Source organism: Sciurus vulgaris (assembly GCF_902686455.1).
Source record: "Sciurus vulgaris genome assembly, chromosome: 2".
In the NCBI taxonomy this organism is placed as follows: Eukaryota; Metazoa; Chordata; class Mammalia; order Rodentia; family Sciuridae; genus Sciurus; species Sciurus vulgaris.
Window position 1 is genome coordinate 13,314,626 of NC_136462.1, and position 23,543 is coordinate 13,338,168.

The following is a 23,543-nucleotide window of genomic DNA, read 5'->3' on the forward strand; positions in this document are numbered from 1 at the left end:
GAGTTTTTAAAAATTTATATATAAACATAAAAAATGGAAAAGCTTAACCCAATTTTGGTATCACACTAAGTGGTAGGGGATATATTTCTGGGAAGTAGGCAAAAAAAGTCACCTTATTAAAGAAAATTAAAACGTACATAATCAACTGGTGGTAAATTCAGGTCATAGCCTCTTAATTTTTTCTTCTTATCCCATTGAACTATGTAAAAATCGGTTTTATGGAGGTTTAATTCTCCAAATCATGGAGAACCATGATTAACATTTCCATCCCCTCAAGAAGTTATGCACTGTTTTTCAATCCCCTCCTGTCCCCTGGCTCCTGATAACCAGTGGCCTATTTCTATCACTATAGTTTTGTCTTTTCTAAAGAATGCGTTTTGAAATGGAAACTTATAGTATTAAAAAAAAATTTTTTTTAAATGTTGATGGACGTTTATTTTATTCGTCTACTTATATATGGTGCTGAGACTTGAACCCAGTGCCTCACACACAAGTGCTCTACCACTGAGCCACAACCCCAACACCTATATTATGTTTGGTGTCTTGCTTCTTTCACTTAGCATAATGTTTCCACATGCAGCTTATATCGATTGATCATTCCTTTTAATTGCCGAGTACTATTTCCTTGTATGGGCATGCTATAATTTGTTATTCATTCCGATGGATAATTAGATTCTTTCTAGTTTTCAGCTTTTCTGAATAAAGTTTCTACGAAGACCCAAGCACAAGTCTTTATGTGGTCATATTTTAATTTTTCTGTGGTGGATAACATAAAGAATAGAACTTCCGGATCTTAAGTATATCCCCTTTAAAGGAAAAAACCTGCCATACTGTCTTCTGCAGTAAGAGCTCCAGCCTCCCACACCTTGTCAACACTTTGTATGTCCAGTCTTAATGAGGAGCTATTCTAGTGGGTATGTACTGGCATCTCATAGTGGTTTCAATTCACATTTCCCTAATGATTAATGATGCTGAGCAGCTTCACGTACTTCAATGTATCAGGCAATATTTTCTACCTGTTTTGCTCAGGCTGCGAGTGATGGGAGGGAAAAACACCTCTGGATTCACTCGTAGCTGCACTAAAGCATTATTTGTACAATGGACAGAAGGCCAGGTTGGAATCTAAGAGCCAAGTATATGCCAATCCAAAAATGTGCCCAAATCACTGAAGTACAATGTAGAAGGGGGAAGAAAGAGGAATTAAGAGTTGCTAAGAACTTTCAAAAGCACTACATCTCTATGCAACAGAGTGATAAAGCAGCAGGAAGAGAGCTATAGGAAGAAGCCCCAGCAAGAAGAACTCACACTACAGGGGACTACTTCAGATACTCAGCTCAACCTGCTCCTTTCAGACTGAAAAATTGGACCTAAGTAAAAAGAGACAATTTGAGGGGAAATCAGGGCAGGAGAATCACAACTGGTAAAGTGTGCTTTTACCCTCCTCTAGGCAAGCACCAAAAGTCAAGGCTGAAATCAATTACTAAATAAATAGCCTAGAGTTAACTTCAGTACATTTTCCTATGTGACTCCCTCATTTTAAAAAGGGTACTGGGGAGAAGATGCAGTAAAACCGCCTGCCCTAACAGGATGAAAATGATCCTAGGACCACCAAGCACGTCACACTGTTGCCTTTTAATATGCAACAGCTCCTTGAATAAAGTGCAATTTCTGAAAGGACAGCTAATCTTCTGATGAAATGAAATAAAATAGCCTGTGACGCAACCTGAAGGTTGCTGCTTGGTGACTTTTACTACTCAGGAAATAGATTTTAAGTGCTACGTTCGTGATAAATTGTAATAAAAAAATTAAAGAATCTAAGGGGCTGGAATTGTGGCTCAGTGACAGAGCACTTACCTAGCATGTGTGAGGCACTGGATTCGATTCTCAGCACCACATACAAATAAATAAAGGTTCATCAACAACTAATAAAAATATTTAAAAAAAAAGAATCTAAGAATCCACAAATCAGAATCTAAGAGCAAATGGCATGAAAAATAACAGAAAAATTTAAATAGAAAGCTGAAATGCTATATGTAATACACTGAGAATTATAAGAACAATTTTCTGTGAAATGAAGAGAACTATAGTGATTTTATTGTATGAAATAAGATACTATCTACTAAGTGCCTGTAATAATGTAGCTACTTAGTGCATTAGAAATATTAACATTAAATACAGAATCTCATTCTGAAAATATAGCTATAAAGGTGTTTAATATTAACTGTCTTAATATAAAAACTAAGTAAATACATATACAATAATTTGGCTTAGAGAACAAATTACTGCTAACTGAACAATGAAATACAATTTTAAAGAATGGTCTGTATAAGGATGTTTTCTCAAACAGAAGAACAGTTCCTGTGGCACCAACACAGTGTTTCTATTAAACAGTATCTACCAGAGTTCCTAGAAAGTACATAGTCAACTATGAAAATCAACAATCTGTGTGTTTTAAGTTTTCTATTCATACATACCCCTGACAAGGAGATATCACAAAATAGAGACAAAGGGTAGTAGAAAGAATTATGGACTCTGAGGTAGGAATCCTGGGTTCTATTCTATTCTCTAATTAGTTTTACAATCTTAGGAAAGTCTCATTTGCCATTTTGTGTTTCTATTTTTCACCTGGTAAATCAAAAAACAAGAAGGGTGGTAAGTTACGGTAGGGGAAGCTATAAGTCCCCATCTACAATACATGTCTTGAAAGCCCATACTCTAAGCTCTCCTGAAAGGGAGTCCTCTCTTCTGACCATTAGAGGACAGAGCCTTCCTTAAATAACTGTCCATCTCAGAATCTCACGGAATCTTACCTGCTTTAGTCGCTCCAATTCTGTTTCTAGCTCTTGTTTAGATGTTTTCTGCCCAGCTATCTGGTCTTGCAAATCTTGCAACTGTTCTCTTGCTGATTCTGCTTCACTAACCTGCTGAGCCTCCATGTCCTAAAAAGAAGAACCTTACATGTAGAAAGCAATAATTAACCATTCAGTTCAACATGTACAGAGCAGCCGTCGTGAGTCATGAACTGGGCTCAGTGGGCACCGGAGGGATAAAGATGAATGAGACATGCTTCAGCCCATCAGACACACCCCACACACACCTTCACTGTGTAATACGGCTAACGGTGGGCCGAATGAACAGGACGCTGCAGCTGCAATGGCACATAAACCACGAGATTTCATGTGTGTGAATGGACAGTGGCTCGCTGAGAGATTTATGTCTCTACTCTAAAGCTAAAACAGTTTCAAAAAGAACAGAAACATAAGACCAAAAAGGACTTCACAGCATTGGTTCTCATTACTATAGGTTACAATTTGTGTGTGTCTATGTATATGCACAGGTATATGTTATATATACCAGGAATTAATATACAGAAAGAATAAAACTTTTACCTCACCTGAGGTTAGCATATTATTTTCTTCTTTTAGTTTTATTACTATTATCTGATTTCACATCTTCCCTTCTTACTTTCACTTCTTCAAACTCAAAACCACTTTCTGGATTTCCTGTCAAATCTACTAATGCAAAGAACATAGCTCTAGGTTTCTACATTTTTCCCACATGGGTTAAGCCAAAGTCCATTCATAATGATTCTACAGGAGATTGAAAGCATCTTATTTTTGCATTTTACCTCTTGGAACCTTCTCTTTTAAGCTCATCTGTTATGTCCACAAACTCTTGAACTTCAGATATTATTTTAAAGTCCTGAGACCAACCTTCCAGATAATCAAAGTGCAATCCTTTAAGCTCATACAACTTTGTGAATTTAGAGGAAAAAACAATAATTCTTTTTATTTTTTCCTGAATTTTGGGGGTTATCAGAAAGTAGATTAATCTTTGTCATCAGTCTGACTAAATCAGGCAAACTCTTGAAAGGCAGAATGTACAGTGGTTAAGAACACACATTCTGGAGTTAGACTACAGTTCTAATCCTGCTTCTGTCACTTTACTGTCTGGTGGCAAGTTACTTTCCTTCTGGTACCTAAACAGCCTTGAGTATAAAAGAGAATACTATGATCACCCTCACAGGGTTATGGTAAGGAATAAATATATGGACACATGTTAAGTGGTGAAATATCTGTAAGTTACGGCTGTTATAATTGTTGACACTTCTTCTATTTTGTTGGACATAATACTTTTTATTGTAGATTTCATAAACTTCAAGGGGTAGAAAACTGGGTCAATGATGTTTATGACTAGTATAAGTTATTAAATAAAACAGATCATATTTTTAATCATCTCACCCAAAAGACATGGAACAGTTATAAATTTATTATCTACCCAAGTTCTAAATCCATAGAATTGAATTCTTTGGAATTCAAAATTATTCACACATTAAGAAAAAGAATCCTACTTTAAGGAATATTTTTAAAAAATTCAGAAACACTAGCAGTTATTATTTACTGAAGGTCTATTACATATCAAAAACAATGCTAGGCCCTTTATGTACTATCCTCACTTTTTTTTAAATTCATTTTTATCGTAAACAAATGGAATATCTTGTTTCTCTGTTTGTACATACCGTTTGTGTAACCATACATTTACTTAGGGTAATAGTTTTGATTCATTCTGTTATTTTTTTCTCCCCCCCACCCCTCCCACCCCTCTTATCCCTCTATACAGTCCCTCCTTTCTCTATTCCTGCCCCCTTCCCACCCCCTATATGTGTCATCATCCGCTTATCAGTGAGATCATTCGTCCTTTGGTTTTTTGAGATTGGCTTATCTCACTTAGCATGATATTCTCCAACTGCATCCATTTGCCTGCAAATTCCATAATTTTATTATTCTTTATGGCTGAGTAATATTCCATGGTGTGTGTGTGTATGTATATATATATATATGTATATATCACAGTTTCTTTATCCATTCATCAATTGAGGGGCATCTAGGTTGCTTCCACAATTTGGCTATTGTGAATTGAGCAGCTATGAACACTGTTGTGGCTGTATCTCTATAGTACACTGATTTTAAGTCCTTTGGGTATAGGCCAAGGAGTGGGATAGCTGGGTCAAATGGTGGGTCCATTCCAAGTTTTCTAAGGAATCTCCACACTGCTTTCCAGAGTGTGCACTAATTTGCAGCCCCACCAGCAGTGTATGAGTGTACCTTTTTCCCCACATCCTCTCCAACACCTATTGTTGCTTGTATTCTTGATAATAGCCATTCTAATTGGGGTGAGATGGAATCTTAGGGTAGTTTTGATTTGCATTTCTCTTATTACTAAAGATGGTGAACATTTTTTCATATGTTTGTTGATTGTTTGTAGATCGTCTTCTGTGAAGTGTCTGTTCATATCCTTAGCCCATTTGTTGATTGGGTTATTTGTATTCTTCGTGTAGTTTTTTGAGTTCTTTATATATTCTGGAAATTAGTGCTCTATCTGAAGTATGAGTGTCAAAGATTTTCTCCCACTCTGTAGGCTCTCTCTTTAAATTGTTGATAGTTTCCTTTGCTGAGAGAAAGCTATTTAGTTTGAATCTGTCCCAGTGGTTGATTCTAGCTTTTATTTCTTGAGCTATGGAAGTCCTGTTAAGGAAGTCCGATCCTAAGCCGACAAGTTGAAGATTTAGACCTACTTTTTCTTCTATAAGATGCAGGGTCTCTGGTTTGATTTCAAGGTCCTTGATCCATTGTGACTTGATTTTTGTGCAGGGGGAGAGATAGGGGTTCAGTTTCATTCTGTTGCATATGCATTTCCAGTTTTCCCAGCACCATTTGTTGAAGAGGCTATCTTTTCTCCATTGCATATTTTTGGCCCCTTTGTCTAGTATGAGAAAATTGTATTTATTTGGGTTTGTGTCTGTGTCCTCTATTCTGTACCATTGATCTACCTGTCTATTTTGGTGCCAATACCATGCTGTTTATGTTACTATTGCTTTGTAGTATAATTGAAGTTCTGGTATTGTGATACCCCCTGCTTCACTCTTCCTGCTAAGGATTGCTTTAGCTGGGTTTCTTATTCTTCCAGATGAATTTCATGATTGCTTGCTCTATTTCTGTAAGGTACGTCCTTGGGATTTTAATTGGAATTGCATTGAATCTGTATAGCACTTTTGGTAGTATGGCCATTTTGACAATATTAGTTCTGCCTATCCAAGAACATGGGAGATCATTCCATCTTCTAAGGTTTTCTTTAATTTCTTTCTTTAATGTTCTAAGTTCTCACTGTAGAGGTCTTTCACCTCTTTTGTTAGATTGATTCCCAAGTATTTTATTTTTTTCGATGCTATTGTGAATGGGGTAGTTTTCCTAACTTCTCTTTCTGAAGATTCATCACTTATGTATAAAAATACATTGGATTTATGAGCATTAATCTTATATCCTGCTGCTTTACTGAATTCACTTATGAGTTCTAAAAGTTTTCTGGTGGAATTTTCTGGTTCCTCTAAATATATAATCATGTCATCAGCAAATAGGGATGGTTTGAGTTCTTTTCCTATTCGTATCCCTTTAATTTCCTTGGTCTGTCTAATTGCTCTGGCTAGAGTTTCGAGGACAATGTTGGATAGAAGTGGTGAAAGAGGGCATCCCTGCCTTGTTCCAGTTTTTAGGGGGAATGCTCTCAGTTTTTCACCATTTAGAATGATATTGGCCATGGGCTTAGCATAGATGGCCTTTACAATGTTAAGGAATGTTCCTACTATCCCTATTTTTTCCAGTGTTTTGAGCATGAAGGGATGCTGTATTTTATCAAATGCTTTTTCTGCATCTTTCACAATAATCATGTGATTCTTGACTTGAAGTCTATTAATATGGTGAATTACATTTATTGATTTCCAGATGTTGAACCAACCTTGCATTCCTGGGATAAAACCCACTTTATCGTGGTGCACTATCTTTTCAATATATTTTTGTATGCGATTTTCTAAGATTTTGTTGAGAATTTTTGCATCAATGTTCATTAAGGATATTGGTCTGAAATTTTCTTTCTTCGATGTGTTTCTGTCTGGTTTATGTATCAGGGTGATGTTGGCTTCATAGAATGAGTTTGGGAGGGTTCCCTCCTCTTCTATTTCACAAAATACTTTGAGAAGTATTGGAATGAGCTCTTCTTTAAAGGTTTTGTAGAACTCAGCTGAGAACCCATCTGGTCCCAGACTTTTCTTTACTGGTAGGCTTTTGATGACTTCTTCTATTTCATTACTTGAAACTTATCTATTTAAATTGTGTACGTCCTCCTCATTCAGTTTAGGTAATTCATATGTCTCTAGAAACCTGTTGATGTCTTCGAGATTTTCTATTTTGTTGGAGTATAGATTTTCACAATAGCTTCTAATTATGTTTTATATTTCAATCGTGTCTGTTGTGATATCTCCTTGTTCATTCCAAATTTTAGTAATTTGGGTTTTCTCTCTTCTTCTCTTTGTTAGTGTGGCTAGGGTTTATCAATTTTGTTTATTTTTTCAAAGAATCAACTATTTATTTTGTCAATTTTTTCGATTGTTTCTTTTGTTTCAATTCCATTCATTTCAGCTCTGATTTTAACTATTTCCTGACTTCTACTACTTTTGGTGTTGCGCCGTTCTTCTTTTTCTAGGGCTTTGAGCCATAGTGTTAGGTCATTTATTTGTTGATTTTTTTCTTCTGAGCCATAGTGTTAGGTCATTTATTTGTTGATTTTTTTCTTCTTTTATTGAATGCGCTTCATGAAATAAATTTTCCTCTAAGAACTGTTTTCATAGTGTCCCAGAGATTCTGATATGTTGTTTCTTTGTTCTCATTTACCTCTAAGAATTTTTAAGTTTCCTTCCTGATATCTTCTGTTATCCATTCACCATACGATAGCGTATTACTTAATCTCCAGGTGTTGGAGTAGTTTCTGTTTTTTTATGTCATTTATTTCTAATTTCAATCCATTATGATTTGACAGAATACAAGGTACTATCTCTATCTTCTTGTATTTGCTAACAGCAGCTTTGTGGCATAATATATGGTCTATTTTAGAGAAGGATCCATGTGCTGCTGAGAAGAAAGTGTATTCGCTCTTTGTTGGATGGTATATTCTATAAATGTCTGTTAAGTCTAAATTATTGATTGTGTTTTTGAGATCTATGGTTTCTTTGTTCAATTTTTGTTTGGAGGATCTGTCCAGTGGTGAGAGAGGTGTGCTAAAATCACCTAGTATTATTGTGTTGTGGTCTATTTGATTTCTGGCATTGAGAAGGATTTGTTCGACATATATGGATGAACCACTGTTTGGGGCATAGATATTTATGATTGTTATGTCTTGCTGATTTATGCTTCCCTTAAGCAGTATGAAATGTCCTTCTTTATCCGTTCTGATTAACTTTGGCTTGAAGTTCACATTATCTGATATGAGGATGGATACTCCGGCTTTTTTGCTGTGTCCATGTGCCTTGGCGTGGGTCTATTGTAATTTTGTATATTTGGAGTCCTATAAGCCTCTTGTACTTGATTTTCCATTTCATTCTTCAGATTTGGGAAATTTTCTGATATTATTTCATTGAATAGATTGTTCATTCCTTTGGTTTGTTCTCTAAGCCTTCCTCAATCCCGATAATTCTTCAATTTGGCCTTTTCATGATATTCCATAGTTCTTATAGATTCTGTTCATGATTTCTTCCTGTCTTCTCTGTTTGATCAACTTTGTTTTTCACTTTAAGAGAACTTTTCTTTAGCTTCATTTACACATGAAGAAACTAAGGGTCAGCTAGATAAAACACCTCATACAAATTAACATCTATTAAATACCAGAGACTGTGATATTCAAGCCTCTGCTCTAGACAAGATAGCCTGTCAACACAACCTCCATACTTCCTTTGGAGTTCACAAGTCCTACACGTCAACAACTTGCACAGTGAATGCACAGATGAATATTCCTACAAAGTTTATATTTTTTTTTAAAAGAAAAGAAAGCTCACTACCCTGTACTTTTCCATCTCCCATTCTCAGATACTTGCTCCTATGATATTTATGTCAAAGATCCCATGTGTAAATATGAAAGAAACGGTCCAATTTTATTTTTCGATTAAATACAGTAATTATACAGACTATGAATTTGAAGATTACACATAACACTATAATTAAAAGGGCATCACTGAGCCCATGATAATATTAGAAAACATCCCAGTTTTACAGACAAGCCCAAATTTGTTTTTAACAACTATGATGTTAAGATTTGCGAACTTAAAGCTTCTGTCTTATTCCCTGTTAGACTTAAGATGTTTGTTATTCCCTTACAGTTATAGTTCGTAAGTAATATTCCCACAGAAGTTTCACACATTGTTTCAATAATGCTCTTTCCTCCAGAGTACAGAATCCATCACCTCTCACACTGACAATATCTGGGGCAAATGGCTGTCTGAGAAACTGAACCATAATCCATCTTACCTGTAGCTCAGACCTGAGCTGATGTATCTGGCACATCAACTTCTGTATTTCCTCCTTCTGCATCTCCTTTTCATGCCGAAGTTCTTCTATCTCCATGCTGTTAGCAGTACTGCTATCTAAACCTTCAAAACCAGAGCCTTCCTTTAAGCTGTTAATCAATTTTTCTTTAGACTGTTATAAAAAAAAGAAATATATCTAAGCAAGGCAGACATTAGAGTGCATACAGATTTTTATTTTATTTTTTTCTTGGTGGTATAGGAGATGGAACCTAGGGCATCATGCGTGCTAAGCACACACTACCACTGAGTTATATTACCTATGTTTGTTATGCTCTACACTTGTATACTGAGTAAATCCCACCACACAAAAACTAACCAACTATGGAAATATTCCAATCATTATATCCAACAAAGAAAGTCCACAGATCATTAAATCCATGGGAATAAAAATCCAATAGATCCTTGCTACACAATGTCCTTGGATTTTAGTTCGCACAATCATATTATAGTTGAAAATTTCTCATCCAGAAGATTTTTCTTGCTGGGCATGGTGGTACATGCTTATAATTCCAGGAGGCTAAGGTAGGAGGACACTAAGTTTGAGGTCAGCCTCAGCAACTTAGTGAGACCCTGCTTCAAATAAAAAATAGAAAGGGTCTGGGTGGGGGTTGTGGCTCAGTGGTAGAGCACTTGCCCAGCACTCGTGAGGCAATGGGTTCAATTCTCAACACCATATATAAATTAATGAATAAAATAAAATCACTTCTACTTTAAAAGAAAAGGGGGGGGGGGTGGTCAGGGATATAGCTAAGTTTTAGAGCATCCCTGCGTTCAATCCCCAATACCACAAACAATGATAACAAAACCCCCAAGGTTTTTCCTCATTTTTTTTTTCTCATTTTATCCTCCCCGTCACATTCTATTCAACAAATAGTTATGGAAAACCTACCACAAGTTTAGTACTGTGCCTAGTGTTCTGTGTAATGAAGATGTCTCTCACGCCAGACAGTACCCTCTTGTCTCATCAACTAAAAAGGGAAACTACACATATCCAGTTGAAGGCAAAAAACTCGATGTAAGAGGGATATGGTCAGATCACTTGTAGAGTGCTGAGCGAGCAAGAGAAACCACCTCAGGAGAAGAGATGGTGTCGCATGAAAGAGCTTTTATGCTGGTCTTGATATTATAGCTGGGAGTTTTGAAAGTGTAGAGAAAACCCAGAATGAAGCATAAGAATGCAAAAGCACAGAGGTTCTGCGAAAAGGTACTGTACATTAGGATCAACTTCTGAGGGCTCCGGATGCCAGACTAAACTCTTAATTTTATCTGGTAGGCTATTAAAACAAAATTACCAAAGGTGATAGGGGAGTGATATGACCAGAGATGTATCTCATGAGGGTTGGTCTGGTAGTTCCACGAAGCAGATGTTCACAAACCATGGTCCATGGGTCAAATCTGGCCTATGGCCTGTTTATTTTACAGTTCATATGCTAAAAACATGTTTTCTGAACATTTTAAAGGATTATGAAAAATAAAAAGAGAATATGTGATGGAAAACATACAAGTCCACAAAGACTACAGTATTTACTACTTGGTCCTTTACAGAGAAAGTCTGTGGACCCCTGGCATGAAGGATGACTAGGAAGAAGAGATATGCCATATGAAGATCAGTTAATAAAGGGCCAATTCTAGACCAGTAATAACCAAGACCAACAGCTTTCATTTTAAATATGTTATGATAAAGTCATTTTCCTCCATCAAAGAGAATTTTTCCTTCTTTAAGTGGTATAATTAAGGTGATTTCTATTGCCTTTCTCAAACTTTGTTTTCTTCAAATTTTCTGTAATGAACACGATCACTTATGATTTTAAGCTATTTTAAAAACAACAACCCAAACCTCCTGTCCTCACATCCCCATCTGGCTATGGTCCTTTCCTCATGTCCACAGTCAAACTGTCACTATCTTCATTTCTTCACCTTCCACTGAACCCTGGAACTCTCCTTTGTGAGATCCCCAGGGACCTCCCAATGCCAAATCCAAGAACTCTGGTGTCATCACAGCAGAGCTGGCTGTGCACCTCTGGTCACCTTCACTGGTTCTCCCTTTGCTTGCCTTCCTTGAATGGCAAGTGTCAGTCTCTTTCTGTCCTCTCCAATCTCTGACCACTTCCCTTCCCAGGGTCTTTCTTCTGTGGGCTCTTTTCCTTTGTTTTGTAAATGCTGATGTTTAAGACTGTTATTAGTCCCTGGTTCTTCTCCCCTCTAATGATACATACTTTTTTAAAAAAATATTTTTTGTTGTTGACAGATACAGTGCCTTTATTTACTTATTTTTATGTGGTGCTGAGGATAGGACCTAGTGCCTCTACCTCTGAGCCACAACCACAGCCCTACATACTGTACTTGATTAATTTTACTGTGTGCACAATTTATACGTCATCTTCCCATGGCTGAAATGCTCACGCTTCAGGCTGTGTTTCTAATTCCTTCCTGATACTTATAGTACAATGTCACATCAATTTGCAAATTCACCACAACTTGTCATAATCTCCTTCAATTTAACCTGCCGCCATTCCTGTTTTTCCCTTTTACAGTACAGGGGAACAACATTCCTATATGCAAACCAGAAATCTGCAGTCATCCTGGATCCATTTGCTGCCTTCTCCTTCCCTCTAATTCAGTGCCCAAGTCTCCTGTTTTCTACCTTCTATGTATCAGCTATCCTCTTTGCCAGCCCAGCTGCCACAAACTTAGCTCAGGTCCTTATTCTGTCTTATGATCACCTCTTTATCATCTCCTGCTTCTGATCTCACCAACCCACCCTTTGTCTCCTCAGTGCATTCAATAATTTCTGGTGTACCAGGCACTGTGCGGGTATATGATTGTGAACAAGATGGAGGTCCACCTCTCACCTAACCTCTTCACTGCCACCACAGTTATTACACTCAATTCTGACCATACTACTCAAATTCTTTAACATCCCCCCCATTCCCTACAGGATAAAATCAAAACGTTGCATGGTATACAAAGCCCTTCACAATCTGGCTCTTGCCTTTCATTGGGTCTTTTCTTTCATCTCTTAATCTCTAGTACTTTATGCTCCAATAACAGGGAACTAGCTCTACCAGGTATGCCATGTTCTCTCAGGTCCCCTGGCTCAGGCACAGGCAGTTCTGTCTGAAATCTCTTCCTCAGCATGAGACTTCCTATTCATCCTTCAAGTTTCTCTTTACACAGTATCTCCTCAATGCAGTGATCCCTGACATCCCCAGGTACATTGTAAGAGTATTTTCTCTCAAGTTCCCATCGTACTGTGTCAGTAACTTTATTTTCTTCCTTAGTTTGAACTTTGGTTTCTTCCCACTAAACTGAATGCATGATATGTCTTCTGCGCTTTGTCTCAGCACCTGTCAGGTGCCTAGAGAATGATCACTCATAAGTCCCTTCTCAATGAATGAACAAATTAGAGTGATACAACCCAAATAATTAGAAAGATTTGGAGGAGAAGGCTATGATCTTTCATGGAGGTAGAATCAAAAAGGTGTTTTGGAGACTGGGGCTAAAGGAAAAAGGTGGAGTACAAAGTGACCCTGTGAAATTTTGAAAGTGACTGTGTAAGTTCAAGCTTTCTTGGCAGGTGGCAAAAATATTACCAGGAAAACCCATGCCTGACAGTAGGCAGCTAGACACTGGGGTCAGAAGGTTAGGGTTAGATACATGCTTGAAGGTACATGGAGGTTACAGACAGAAGCAGCGAGTACATGACAATGAGAGGTAAGAAATAGGGTTTAGGACACACTGTAGGAAGATTTTTACTCTGTGAAGAAGAGGGCCTCACAGAGATAGAAACAGCAGTAGGACAAAAACAGAGCCAAGGTGGTGTGAGTGGCATTGAAGGCAGGAGTTTCTAGAAGGTAGGAAGGAGACAATGTCAAACACCCTACCAAAATCTAAATGTGCAGAAACAAAGAAAACATATACATACTTAGGGCACTATGGGCTTTTGAGAAAGCAAACAAATTAAATGAAGGAGTTAAAGTTAACAAGTTCTAAAGACATTAAACAGCATATATATAATCCTGATACACCTGAAACTTGAAAGAAAGGAGGATGACAGGGAAATAGTGGAAAGTAGTAAAAAAGTTAAAAAGATTGGCTTTTTTTCTTAGACAAATGCCCCAAGATCTAGTCTTTGTTCTTCCACTAAGTAACCGTGTGTGGTCTTTCATAAGCTAAGCCAGAGGTAGCAGAAGAAGGAGACAAGCAGGAAGAAAAGAGACAGACCTATGGAGGACGGGCTTCACTGGGGTAGGAGGAGATGAAATCAATGTGTGGGGGGAAAACCTTAGGAAAAAACTAAAACACGTTTTCTCTCTGATACGAGAGGCGCAGGAAAAAGAAGTTGTAAGACTACATTAGGTAACCATGATCTTTTTTGGCAAAATAAAAGGTAAAGTTACCTCAGAGCTAGGGGAGGGGCAAAAAAGTTGGGTGAGGTGATTCTGAGAGCTGGATGAGACTGAGATCAGTCGCTTTGAAAAATTCAGTGAGGGATCAATGAGGAAGAATAAAATGGCCCTCAACAAGACGTTAATATCATCACAGTGATCAGGTATAAGCTGACCTAGATAGTGGTAGAACAATTTTTTTTAAAAAAGCAGAACCAAATGACAGTTTATCTTTTTTATAAAATTTCTGAGTAGAGCAAGGCAATTCGGCCAAACATGAACAAATTACTCAGAGAAGCTCTAAGATGTCAGTGTCTCTCAGGTAACTGGCACATCGTAACATTCAAAGGTGCACATTTCAAGCTTACTTGGAGTATTCTGGTAGCTTTCTGCTTGTAATCAATTAGCTCCTGCTTAGAAGACTCCAAGTTTGATTTGTACAGCTTGACTTGCTGCTGTAGTTCATCTACTCTCCTCTTTTCGTCAGAGTATCTTCTTTCTGCCAGAGTAACTGCTTCTGCCAAATTCTGACGTTCCACCTCCATTTTATTAAGGCGTGCTGCAAACTCACTCTGTAATAAATTTTTACATCATGCTTATTACATCATTTTTTTTGAAATCTATTGTACAACTGTTCGTTCAGAAATCTTATGGGATTTATTAGCTCACTCCACTAACATAATACAGGGGGAAATTCTTCATTTGTTAGCAGCTAAAGAATAGAAAACCTAAAGTTGTGGCTGCCAAACACGACAATGCATCCAAATCAACTGGGAGTTTACGAAAAAGCAGTCATCCCAGGCCTTGGTCAGGCCTTGTGAATGGAGTTTCCAAGAACAGGCTTGGGAATTTATTTTTAAAGAAATTTCCCAGGTGAATCTGGTTCATTGTCTAGTCTGACAATAGCTGATCAATAGCTATCAGGTCTATAGAAAACCAGAAAGCCTATTAGAAAATAAATGGAGGAATGAAGTAAACAGCTAGATCTTTTCTAATATCATGGCTAATGCCTGCTCCCCCATTTTAAATTTTTTAATAAGTTACCCAATGTAATTTTTTTTAGTTTAAGAAACTTTTTAAGCACACCCTAAAGAAACATTGCCTGTCATTTATTAGGCTATGTAGAAATAAATCCCCCAGAGCTATGGAGATACAGTACACACACCATAAAATTCCCCTTATAATACATAACACACTGGTTTTCAGTGTCTTCACCGAGTTGTGCAACAATTACTACTTTTTAGGTCCAGAACATCTTCATCAACCCCCAAATACATCCCACACCCATCCTCCCTCCACAGCCCCTGGTAACTATTAATCCACTTGATTTCTCTATGGATTTACCTACTCTAGATATTTTATATTAATGGAATCACACAATCTGTGGTCTTTGTGTCTTCTTTAATATTTTCAAGGTTCACCCAAGTACTGATACTTGTTACAGCACGTATAAATCCTTCATTATTTCTTATAGCTGAGTTCCCAGTAAGGCTATCTCACAGTATGTATCCCATGAGGCAACTAATGAATATTTGTGTTACTTTCAGTTCTGGTCTATTATAAATAATACTGCTATAAAAATTCACATGCAAGTTTTCATGTAGGCATATATTTTCAATTCTCTTGGATATATATTAGAAGTAGAACTGCTAGGCCATGGGGTAACTGTGTCTTTCATTTTTGAGAAGACATCTGTCCTCAGAAAATTTCTTAATATACTTAGGTATCTACCTGTTCATCTGTAAATTTTATGAAATCTAAATACAGATCAAGTATAACTAAAAAAAATTAGTGAATGAATTGAAATGTGCTGTAAGTATAAAATATAATGTTTTTAAGGAATCAGTATACAAAATAGAATATAAAATATCTCATTAATAATTTTTAATATTGACAACATGTTGAGATGATAATACATGTTGAATAGCCTTTATCCAAAATGCCTAAGACCAGAAGTGTTTTAGATTTTGGTTATTTTTCAGATCTTTTGGAATATCTGCACCTACATAATGAGCTACCCTGGGGATGGGACCCAAGTCTAAACATGAAATTCATTTATGTTTCACTTTATACACATAGCTTGAAGGTAATTTTATATAATGTTTTAAATAATTTTCTGCATAAAGCAGTTTTACAGTGTAAAATTTTCCACTGTGGTATCACAGTGCTCAGTTTCAGATTTTGGAGAATTTCAGATTTAAGGCTTTCACATTAGGGTTGCTCAAACCTTAGATATACTATGTTGAGTAAAATGTTAAAACAACAAAACATATTACTTGATATTTACTTTCAGGGTTGGTCTATTTTCACCTGCTAAAAAGAGGGCTCAGACCAGTGATTCAAAACCCCAGCTGCCTGCTAGATAGTAAGTAGTACTTGTGACTCTTGTAAAAACAAACTTCCTGGGCCCTGCTTCATACAGCTGAATCCAATTCTACAGAAGTGGAGACTGGGCATCAGGGAAGTATTATACAAGTGATTTAAAGTGCAGACAGGGCTGAAGCCAAGTTAGAAATAAAAGTCCATTTAAGATGAAAACTACAAATAATATATAATTTTTTCTTGAAATGAATGAATTAATCTGTTATCAGAAAAACTTAAACAAGAAGAATAAACAGGATGCCCCAAACCAGCATGTATTCACATAACAGTAATGGTTACTGCAATCTGAACTGAGTGAAATATGCCTATCACTAATGAATATTAACTATTTTAATTATATCTTGCATATAAAATAAATTTAACAAGGATCAAGCTAATTGTTTAATGATGTAATTTTTGTCAGAGACTTTTTTGAAATGTACTACAGAATTTTATTGAGAAATAAATGGGTTATGAAACAGCAAGAAGTGACTTCTGTCCAAACATCAGAACGCTGTCATCTCCTTTCTTACCTGCATCTGTTTGTAGCTCTCTTGCTCTCTCTTCAGAGTGGCATCAGCTTCATGCAGTCTCTCCTGAAGAGTTTGCAGAGCTTGATTCTGTAGGCTACTGCCTTCATTGTGATCCTGCATTATTCTACAAGAAAAGGCATCACATGAACTAGCACATTTCCACAGCATACAAATGAGAAGGCAGAATAATTTTTATAGCATCTGTGTGTTAAGCACAAAAAAGTTGGCTTGTCTAAAACATTCTTTGAGAAATCTTTTTCCTTTCTAATGGCATATAACTTATATTTTCAGGTTTCTAAATATAATTAGCACATACCATAAATCAAAGATTAATGACACTATGTCTTCAGATATTTTAAAATTCAAATTTGCTAACAATGCATTCCAAGATTCAAACAATAAATCCATTTTAATCATAAGTTTCCAACATTACCAAAAGAAATTTTTCCTTTTGTAAACTTCCAAAAAGCTTAATTTTCATAAGCTAGTATTCGTAAGCTAGGTAACACTTACCATTACGTGTCCTGGAAACGTCACTCTAGCTTGTGTTTTTCATTATCGATAGAACTGCTTACCGTGACTTTTCACTCTGTAAGGCTTCCAATGCCTCTGTGCGAGTACTGAGCAGCTGGTCAGCCTCCTGGAGTCTCACTTTCAGTACGGCCAGCTGGGAGTCCTTAGCAGCCACTGCTTCAGTAAGGTCATCGACTTGGGCTCGGAGCTCTCGAGTTATTCGATCACTTTTTGAATGGTCAATATTCCATTTTTCAACTCTTGCTCTTGCTTTGTTTAATTCTTAAAAAAAAAAAAAAAAAAATTTCCCATATAAGCAAAACTACACACCTTTTTCATGGTAAAGACCCCTGTCTCTTTGGTACTTGTTGTCAAAATTAGGAGCTTACAAATAACTTTACTTTTTTTTTTTTTTTTTTCCTCAAATGGGACAACCATTTTTCAAGGTCAATATTCACACCTATATTACAGTGAGTAAGTTAGAAAGGGGCATGAAGTTAGTTGTTCCTCTACAATGTTGTTTTCCTGGAGATATAAAGTATTTGGCAGCCCAAATTAGAAGTGTCAACAACAGCAAAATCATCAGTAAATCTGTGGAGTTCTGCTAGAGACAGGCAGAAGAATGGAAATTCAAACTGAAGGGACAGTCAAGGATCAACAACGACAAAAATAAAACCGTAAATACAGGGACTAGGGGACAGGGTGCAGCTCAGTGACAGTGAACCTGCCTAGCAGGCTGAAGGCCCTGGGTTCAATCCCCAGGAACCACTCCCTCAGAAAAGTAAATAAAAACTTCAAAATAAACACAGGAAAGAATCTGTTTCTTTCAATTCTTATTACAAAGAGATGCTTTTTTAACCTAGGATGTTGGTGCAAAAAACAGCGATGTAGAGCTGGCCATGGTGGCACTTGTCTCTAATTTCAGCAGTTTATGAGGCTGAGGCAGGACTGTCATTACAAGTTTGGGTATAATTTCAGCAACTTAGTGAGATCTTGCCTCAAATTTTTGAAAAAGGTAGGAGGGGTTGAAGATGCCCTGGTTTCAATCCCCAGTACTGATGAGGAAAAAAAAAAAAAAAGGGATTGTATGGACTGAGGTTGTGGCTCAGTGGCAGAGCACTTGCTGGTACGTCTGAGGCACTGGGTTTGATTCTCAGCACTGCATATAAATAAATGAATAAAATAAAGGTTCATCAACAACTAAAAAAAAAAAAAATTTAAAGGGCATTACAGTATTTCATTTCAGAATATAAGAGCATTTCTATATCTGGATATATCATCTGTCAACTGTAATTTGTCACCAAGAAAAGTGTTTTTTTTTTTCTCTTTTAAATCGAAGCAAACTTTACAGGGTTTCAGAAGAAGCTCTGTATCTGCATGAATCTGGGTAAAGTGAAGCTTTTTCTAAAGTCAGTCTACTAGTCTTAAACAATCTTCCTATTCTGCTCTCCTGGGTCTCCTTCCATGCCTGGGCAAAACTTCTCCCAGTCCTCTCACTCCTCTCACCAGGGACCATGGTGGCCATTTCTTCTCTCTTTTGCTTCCTCCTCAGTCACACTTAAAATAACACTCACAACTTCCCCTGTCACTACCTCAGTTTAGAGATTATTTCCTTTTAAATTAGTCATTTTTGAGAAATTTAAGGGTTTTCTATTTCAAGGCAACCTCCTCACAAAATTTCTGAGGACACTATTTAAAACTAGATTCCATGCACATTGATGCCTCCGGAAGTAACAATACTGTGACCCTGTCTACCAGTGTCCACTACTTTACTTAACCCCCAACTTTGGTCACGAACAGTTCCCCTTAAGAAAATGAACTAGGCAATTATTGATGTTTGATTAGACTTAGGGGTTCCTAAATAAATGCCAAAATAGCAATATTCTATTTTGAGCTAGTACCATTTCCAAACTTAGGCCCTCTATTTTAAGGCAGATACCATTTTACAAGTCTCATCTAAACTATTTGTGGTTAGATGTAAAATTTTTAGTTTTACTTTTGGAAGTTACATTCCTAGTCCTGGAAAATTTAAATAAAGTCACCTTCTTGAGTTTCTTTGGATCTTTGAAGTAATGAGGCCATTTCCTGATTTAAAGACTGAACTTCATTCCTCAGCAGTTGATTTTCCAGTCGCAGATTAGACAGTTCATGGGATTTGCCATCATCGCTGGGTACTGGGTTGTGATCAGCACAAACAGCACTTGATGACACATTTTCCTTTGAAGAATCCTCTTGCCCTTCAGCACCAGAATCTGAATTATTAGCAGCTTCTGTATAAAAAGCACACAATTGTTACACTGGCATGGACACCATGTATACATTAGTAACTTACTGTGGTAAAATGCCTTTTGGCTCAAGTTGACTGCTATAGCTAAAACAACATCAAAACACCACAAATTCTCAATAGACTGCCCTTCCCTCTGATGGAAATTCATTCCCACAAATGAAGACTACAGACTTCCTCTAAGGACACTTAAAGTCTGGGCACACTGAATAAATGGGGATACAGAAGGTAAGAATATAGTTCTGGGAAGAAGAAATGCTGAGATAATTTGAGTGGCTATGTTTTAGTTTCTGGGGAAAAAAAAAAGAAGTCTCGACACTAAAATATTGGGAAGGTACACCAGAACAGCTGTGGGTTTCAAGAGGAGAGTAATAACTGGTCACAAAATCTGTTTTATCAGATTGGAATCTAAAATGCCTTACCAGATATACGGCCTCATGAATTCAGATTCATCTTGTTTTAAATTGTTACTAAGTTAACAAATTCAGCAAGCACACTTTATTTAAAAATCACATGATAAAAATGAACTATGTCTAAGTGATATGGGCAAAGGAATCCTTACAGGGTTAGATAAGCAAATGGTCAGTAATCAATCAAAAAGAGCTCAATGTCTTCAGTGATCAAAGAAACAAATTAAAATCACAATGAGAACCCATACACACCAGCTAGAGTGATTAACGCTGGTGAGGACATGAAGCAATGGGCACTTGCATACGTGGCTGGTGGAAGTACAAAATGGCACAACCACTGTGGAAAAACTCAATTTCTCCTGAAATTAAAGCTGCACCTACTGTTTGACCCAGCAATTCCACTCCTAGGTGTTTATACAAGAGTAATGAAAACATTTGCCCAAAACAGGCAAGTGCAAAAATGTCCATAACTTCTTCATACTAACTAAAAACTGTAAAAAATCCTAATGACCACAGAGAGACCGGACAAACTGTGTGTATCCATATAAAAAAACACACCAAAAAAGAATGTAAAGGATCAACAACATGGATGAACGGCATGAATACAGCTGAGCAAAAGAGGTCAGAGTCGAAAGTGTACATATGGTATAATTTCACTTACATGAAGTTGTAGAATAAGCAAAAACTAAGGTTAAAAAAAAAAAAATCCTAAGAGTGGGCACTTTCAGGGATGGAAAGATTAACTGAAAAGGTGCATAAGAAACTTTATGGTGCAAATGAAATCTTTATCATGATAAAGGTGTGGGTTACATTAGTGCATCATTTGCCTGTACAGCTAGGATTTTTGTATATTTCAACAGACATAAATTTTCCTGAAAGAAAAAATACCCCCCAATTAATAATCAAGTATGGTAGGGAATGGATAGAGATGATGCTTTGAATATGGGCATGCTAGGGGATGCAGTTGTAGCTCAGTGGTAGAGTACTTGCCTAGTATGTGTGAGGCACTGGGTTTGATTCAGCATCACATAAAAATAAAATAAAGATATACTGTCCATCTACAACTACAAAAAAAAAATCTAAAATAAATAAATAAATATGGGAGTGTTTATCAGTACTGAGGCTGGATGGCAGGTGTAGAGAGTTCATAATACTATTCTGCTTACTTGATACAGGCTTTAAAATATTCCACATAAAATTTTTCTTAAAAATTGACTGCAGCCGGGCACAGAGGCCCACAACTGTAATTCCAGCAGCTTGTGAGGCTGAGGCAAGAAGATCATGAGTTCAAAGCCAGCCTCAGCAACTCAGCAAGGCCCTAAGCAACTCAGCGAGACGCTGTCTCTAAATAATATATAAAAAAGGGTTAGGGTTATAGCTCTGTGGTTAAGCACCCCTGGATTCAATTCTGTTTTAAAAAAACCGAATTGACTGCAAAAAGTCACTGATCAAGTTAGCAAAGAGTGGTTAAAGAAGATCTGAAAGCATAACTTACAAATTTAATATGAGATCTATATTTCTATAACTATATATTGCATAGGATCTAAGTAAAGAGTATATTTCCTTTTCAAAGATACACAGAATACATAAAAAAATCACTCACCAGCACATAAAACAAATATCAAATTTCAAAGAACTGGTATCATACAAACCATGCAACTTGACCTCAAGGCAATTAAGCTACAAAGCATCATTTAAAACTAGGAAAAATCTCATGATTGGAATTAAGGGGAAGTTTAAAAAAAAAAAATAAGACAAACATAATTTTAAAAATACATTTTCTTGACAAAAAAATTTAAATAAATAAATAAATAAATTTAAATAAAAAGTGGCATTAGGGGTACTCTATAGGTTAAAAAAAATCGCCACAACCACAAGTAGTTCTCTGGGAGGTATAAACAATATTAAGCAGATAAGTTTTGAAATGTACATGATGTTAAAACTCATTAAATTGTATGTTTTAAATATATGCATTTTACAGTATGATGATTACTCTTCAATAAAGGTGCTCAGGTATTTAGTACAGTCCAAGGCCCAGGCTAACGTATGTCAGATACTGATATTCTTCAGGCAGTAGGTGTGGTCACATTTTGGTTTCTTCAAAATAATCATGCTTGTGTTCAAGTTTCAGCTGTGACAACTTATTTTTTTGAAATTAATCTTCCCAAAATGTACATGAAATAGAAAAATTCTTAAGAAATGAAAAAATCAATAAAATTAATAGTTCAAAAATTTCACTAAGAATATTCCAAGACCTGATGGTCTTACCAGTGAGTTCTAGCAAACATTCAGGGATTAAGTAATCTCAGTCTTACACCAATTAATTAAGATGAGAAAAATGGGGACTAATTTCCAATTCATTTTATAAGACAAACATAACTATAATATTAAAACTGCACTATTACAGGTCAATTTCACTTATAAAATAAATGTAAAAATCCTAAACAGAGTATCAGCCACCTGAAAGTTGTTTGTTTTTATGTTTTAAAAAAAATCAATTGAATTGAATTGTATACTATAGAATATTATGGAAGAAAAATCATGTTATCATTTCAATAAGTAGATGAAAAAACTGCTAAAATTCAACATGATACAAACCCAAAGTAGTTAAATATAGGAATGTTCTTAACCTGATTAAAAAGTATCTATCAAACATCTAACATGAAATCAAGGAACCCTTTAAGATAAGGAAAAAGAAACAAAATTGGTGGTCAGGTCCTAGACAACGAAGTAAGGCAAGAAGGTTTTACCAAAAGACAAAAAAGCTAAGAAGAACCAAACTGCCATTATCCACAGATGATATGACTATTATTGTTGAAAACCTAAATGTACAGAAAAATATGTATATTTAGGTTTTCAAATGTACATATTTTTCTGTACATTCATTTATGTACAAGTTGCTTAAAATGTATATACAAATGCCAACATACCAGCAATGACAATAAAAATTTTTAAGAAATATCATTTATAATATCTTATAATAATTATCTATAATATGAATAAGTCTAACATAAATTATGCAAAATCTTTGTGGAGAAAATAAATTAATGACAGACATTAAAAATAAATTGAAATTATACCACATTAATGGATTAGAAAACTCAATATAGTAAGAATGCTGATTCTTACCAAACTGTCTACATAGAAGTAAAAAGAAAAAAGACCAACAGAATTTTTGTGAAACTTGACAAGCAAATCTAAAATATACATGAAAGTGCAAAAGTTAAAGAATGGCCAAAACAGTTTTGAATAATGACAAGGTAGAAGTGGCCCTATCAGATATCGAAATATAGTTAAAAACTACATTAAGACAATATGGCACTGGGATAGAATTAAGTGTCCAGACATAGGTGGTACTGAAAACTGGTAGGGAAAGGCTAGTTGCTTCGATAAATATTGCTGGGATAGCTGATTTTCATATGGAAAAAAACTGAATTTGCCTATCTCAAAATGTACACAAAAATCAATCTTCGGTAAACACCTAAATATGAAAGGCAAAATCATAAAAACTTTAGAAGATAATGTAGGTAAATAGGGAAATAGTTAAACCATTAAGAAATCTGAGAAATTCATCCACATTAAGAACTTCTTTTTGAGACACCAGAGTCTGGGGGTAGGGGAACCAAGGTAAAACAGAGTGAGAAA

General features: G+C 36.1%; 1 protein-coding gene across 1 annotated transcript in view; it reads right to left on the reverse strand.

Annotated features, from left to right (window-relative positions):
- GOLGA5 (golgin A5) overlaps positions 1-23,543 on the reverse strand; it is a 38,805-nt gene that overhangs the window by 9,252 nt on the left and 6,010 nt on the right. Inside the window, exons 3-8 of the mRNA XM_079127628.1 lie at positions 19,247-19,474; positions 17,267-17,486; positions 16,692-16,815; positions 14,166-14,369; positions 9,351-9,521; positions 2,811-2,939 (exon numbers count right to left, since the gene is read on the reverse strand). Coding sequence (XP_078983754.1) covers positions 2,811-2,939; positions 9,351-9,521; positions 14,166-14,369; positions 16,692-16,815; positions 17,267-17,486; positions 19,247-19,474 — 1,076 coding nt within the window. The remainder of the gene's footprint in view (positions 1-2,810; positions 2,940-9,350; positions 9,522-14,165; positions 14,370-16,691; positions 16,816-17,266; positions 17,487-19,246; positions 19,475-23,543) is intronic.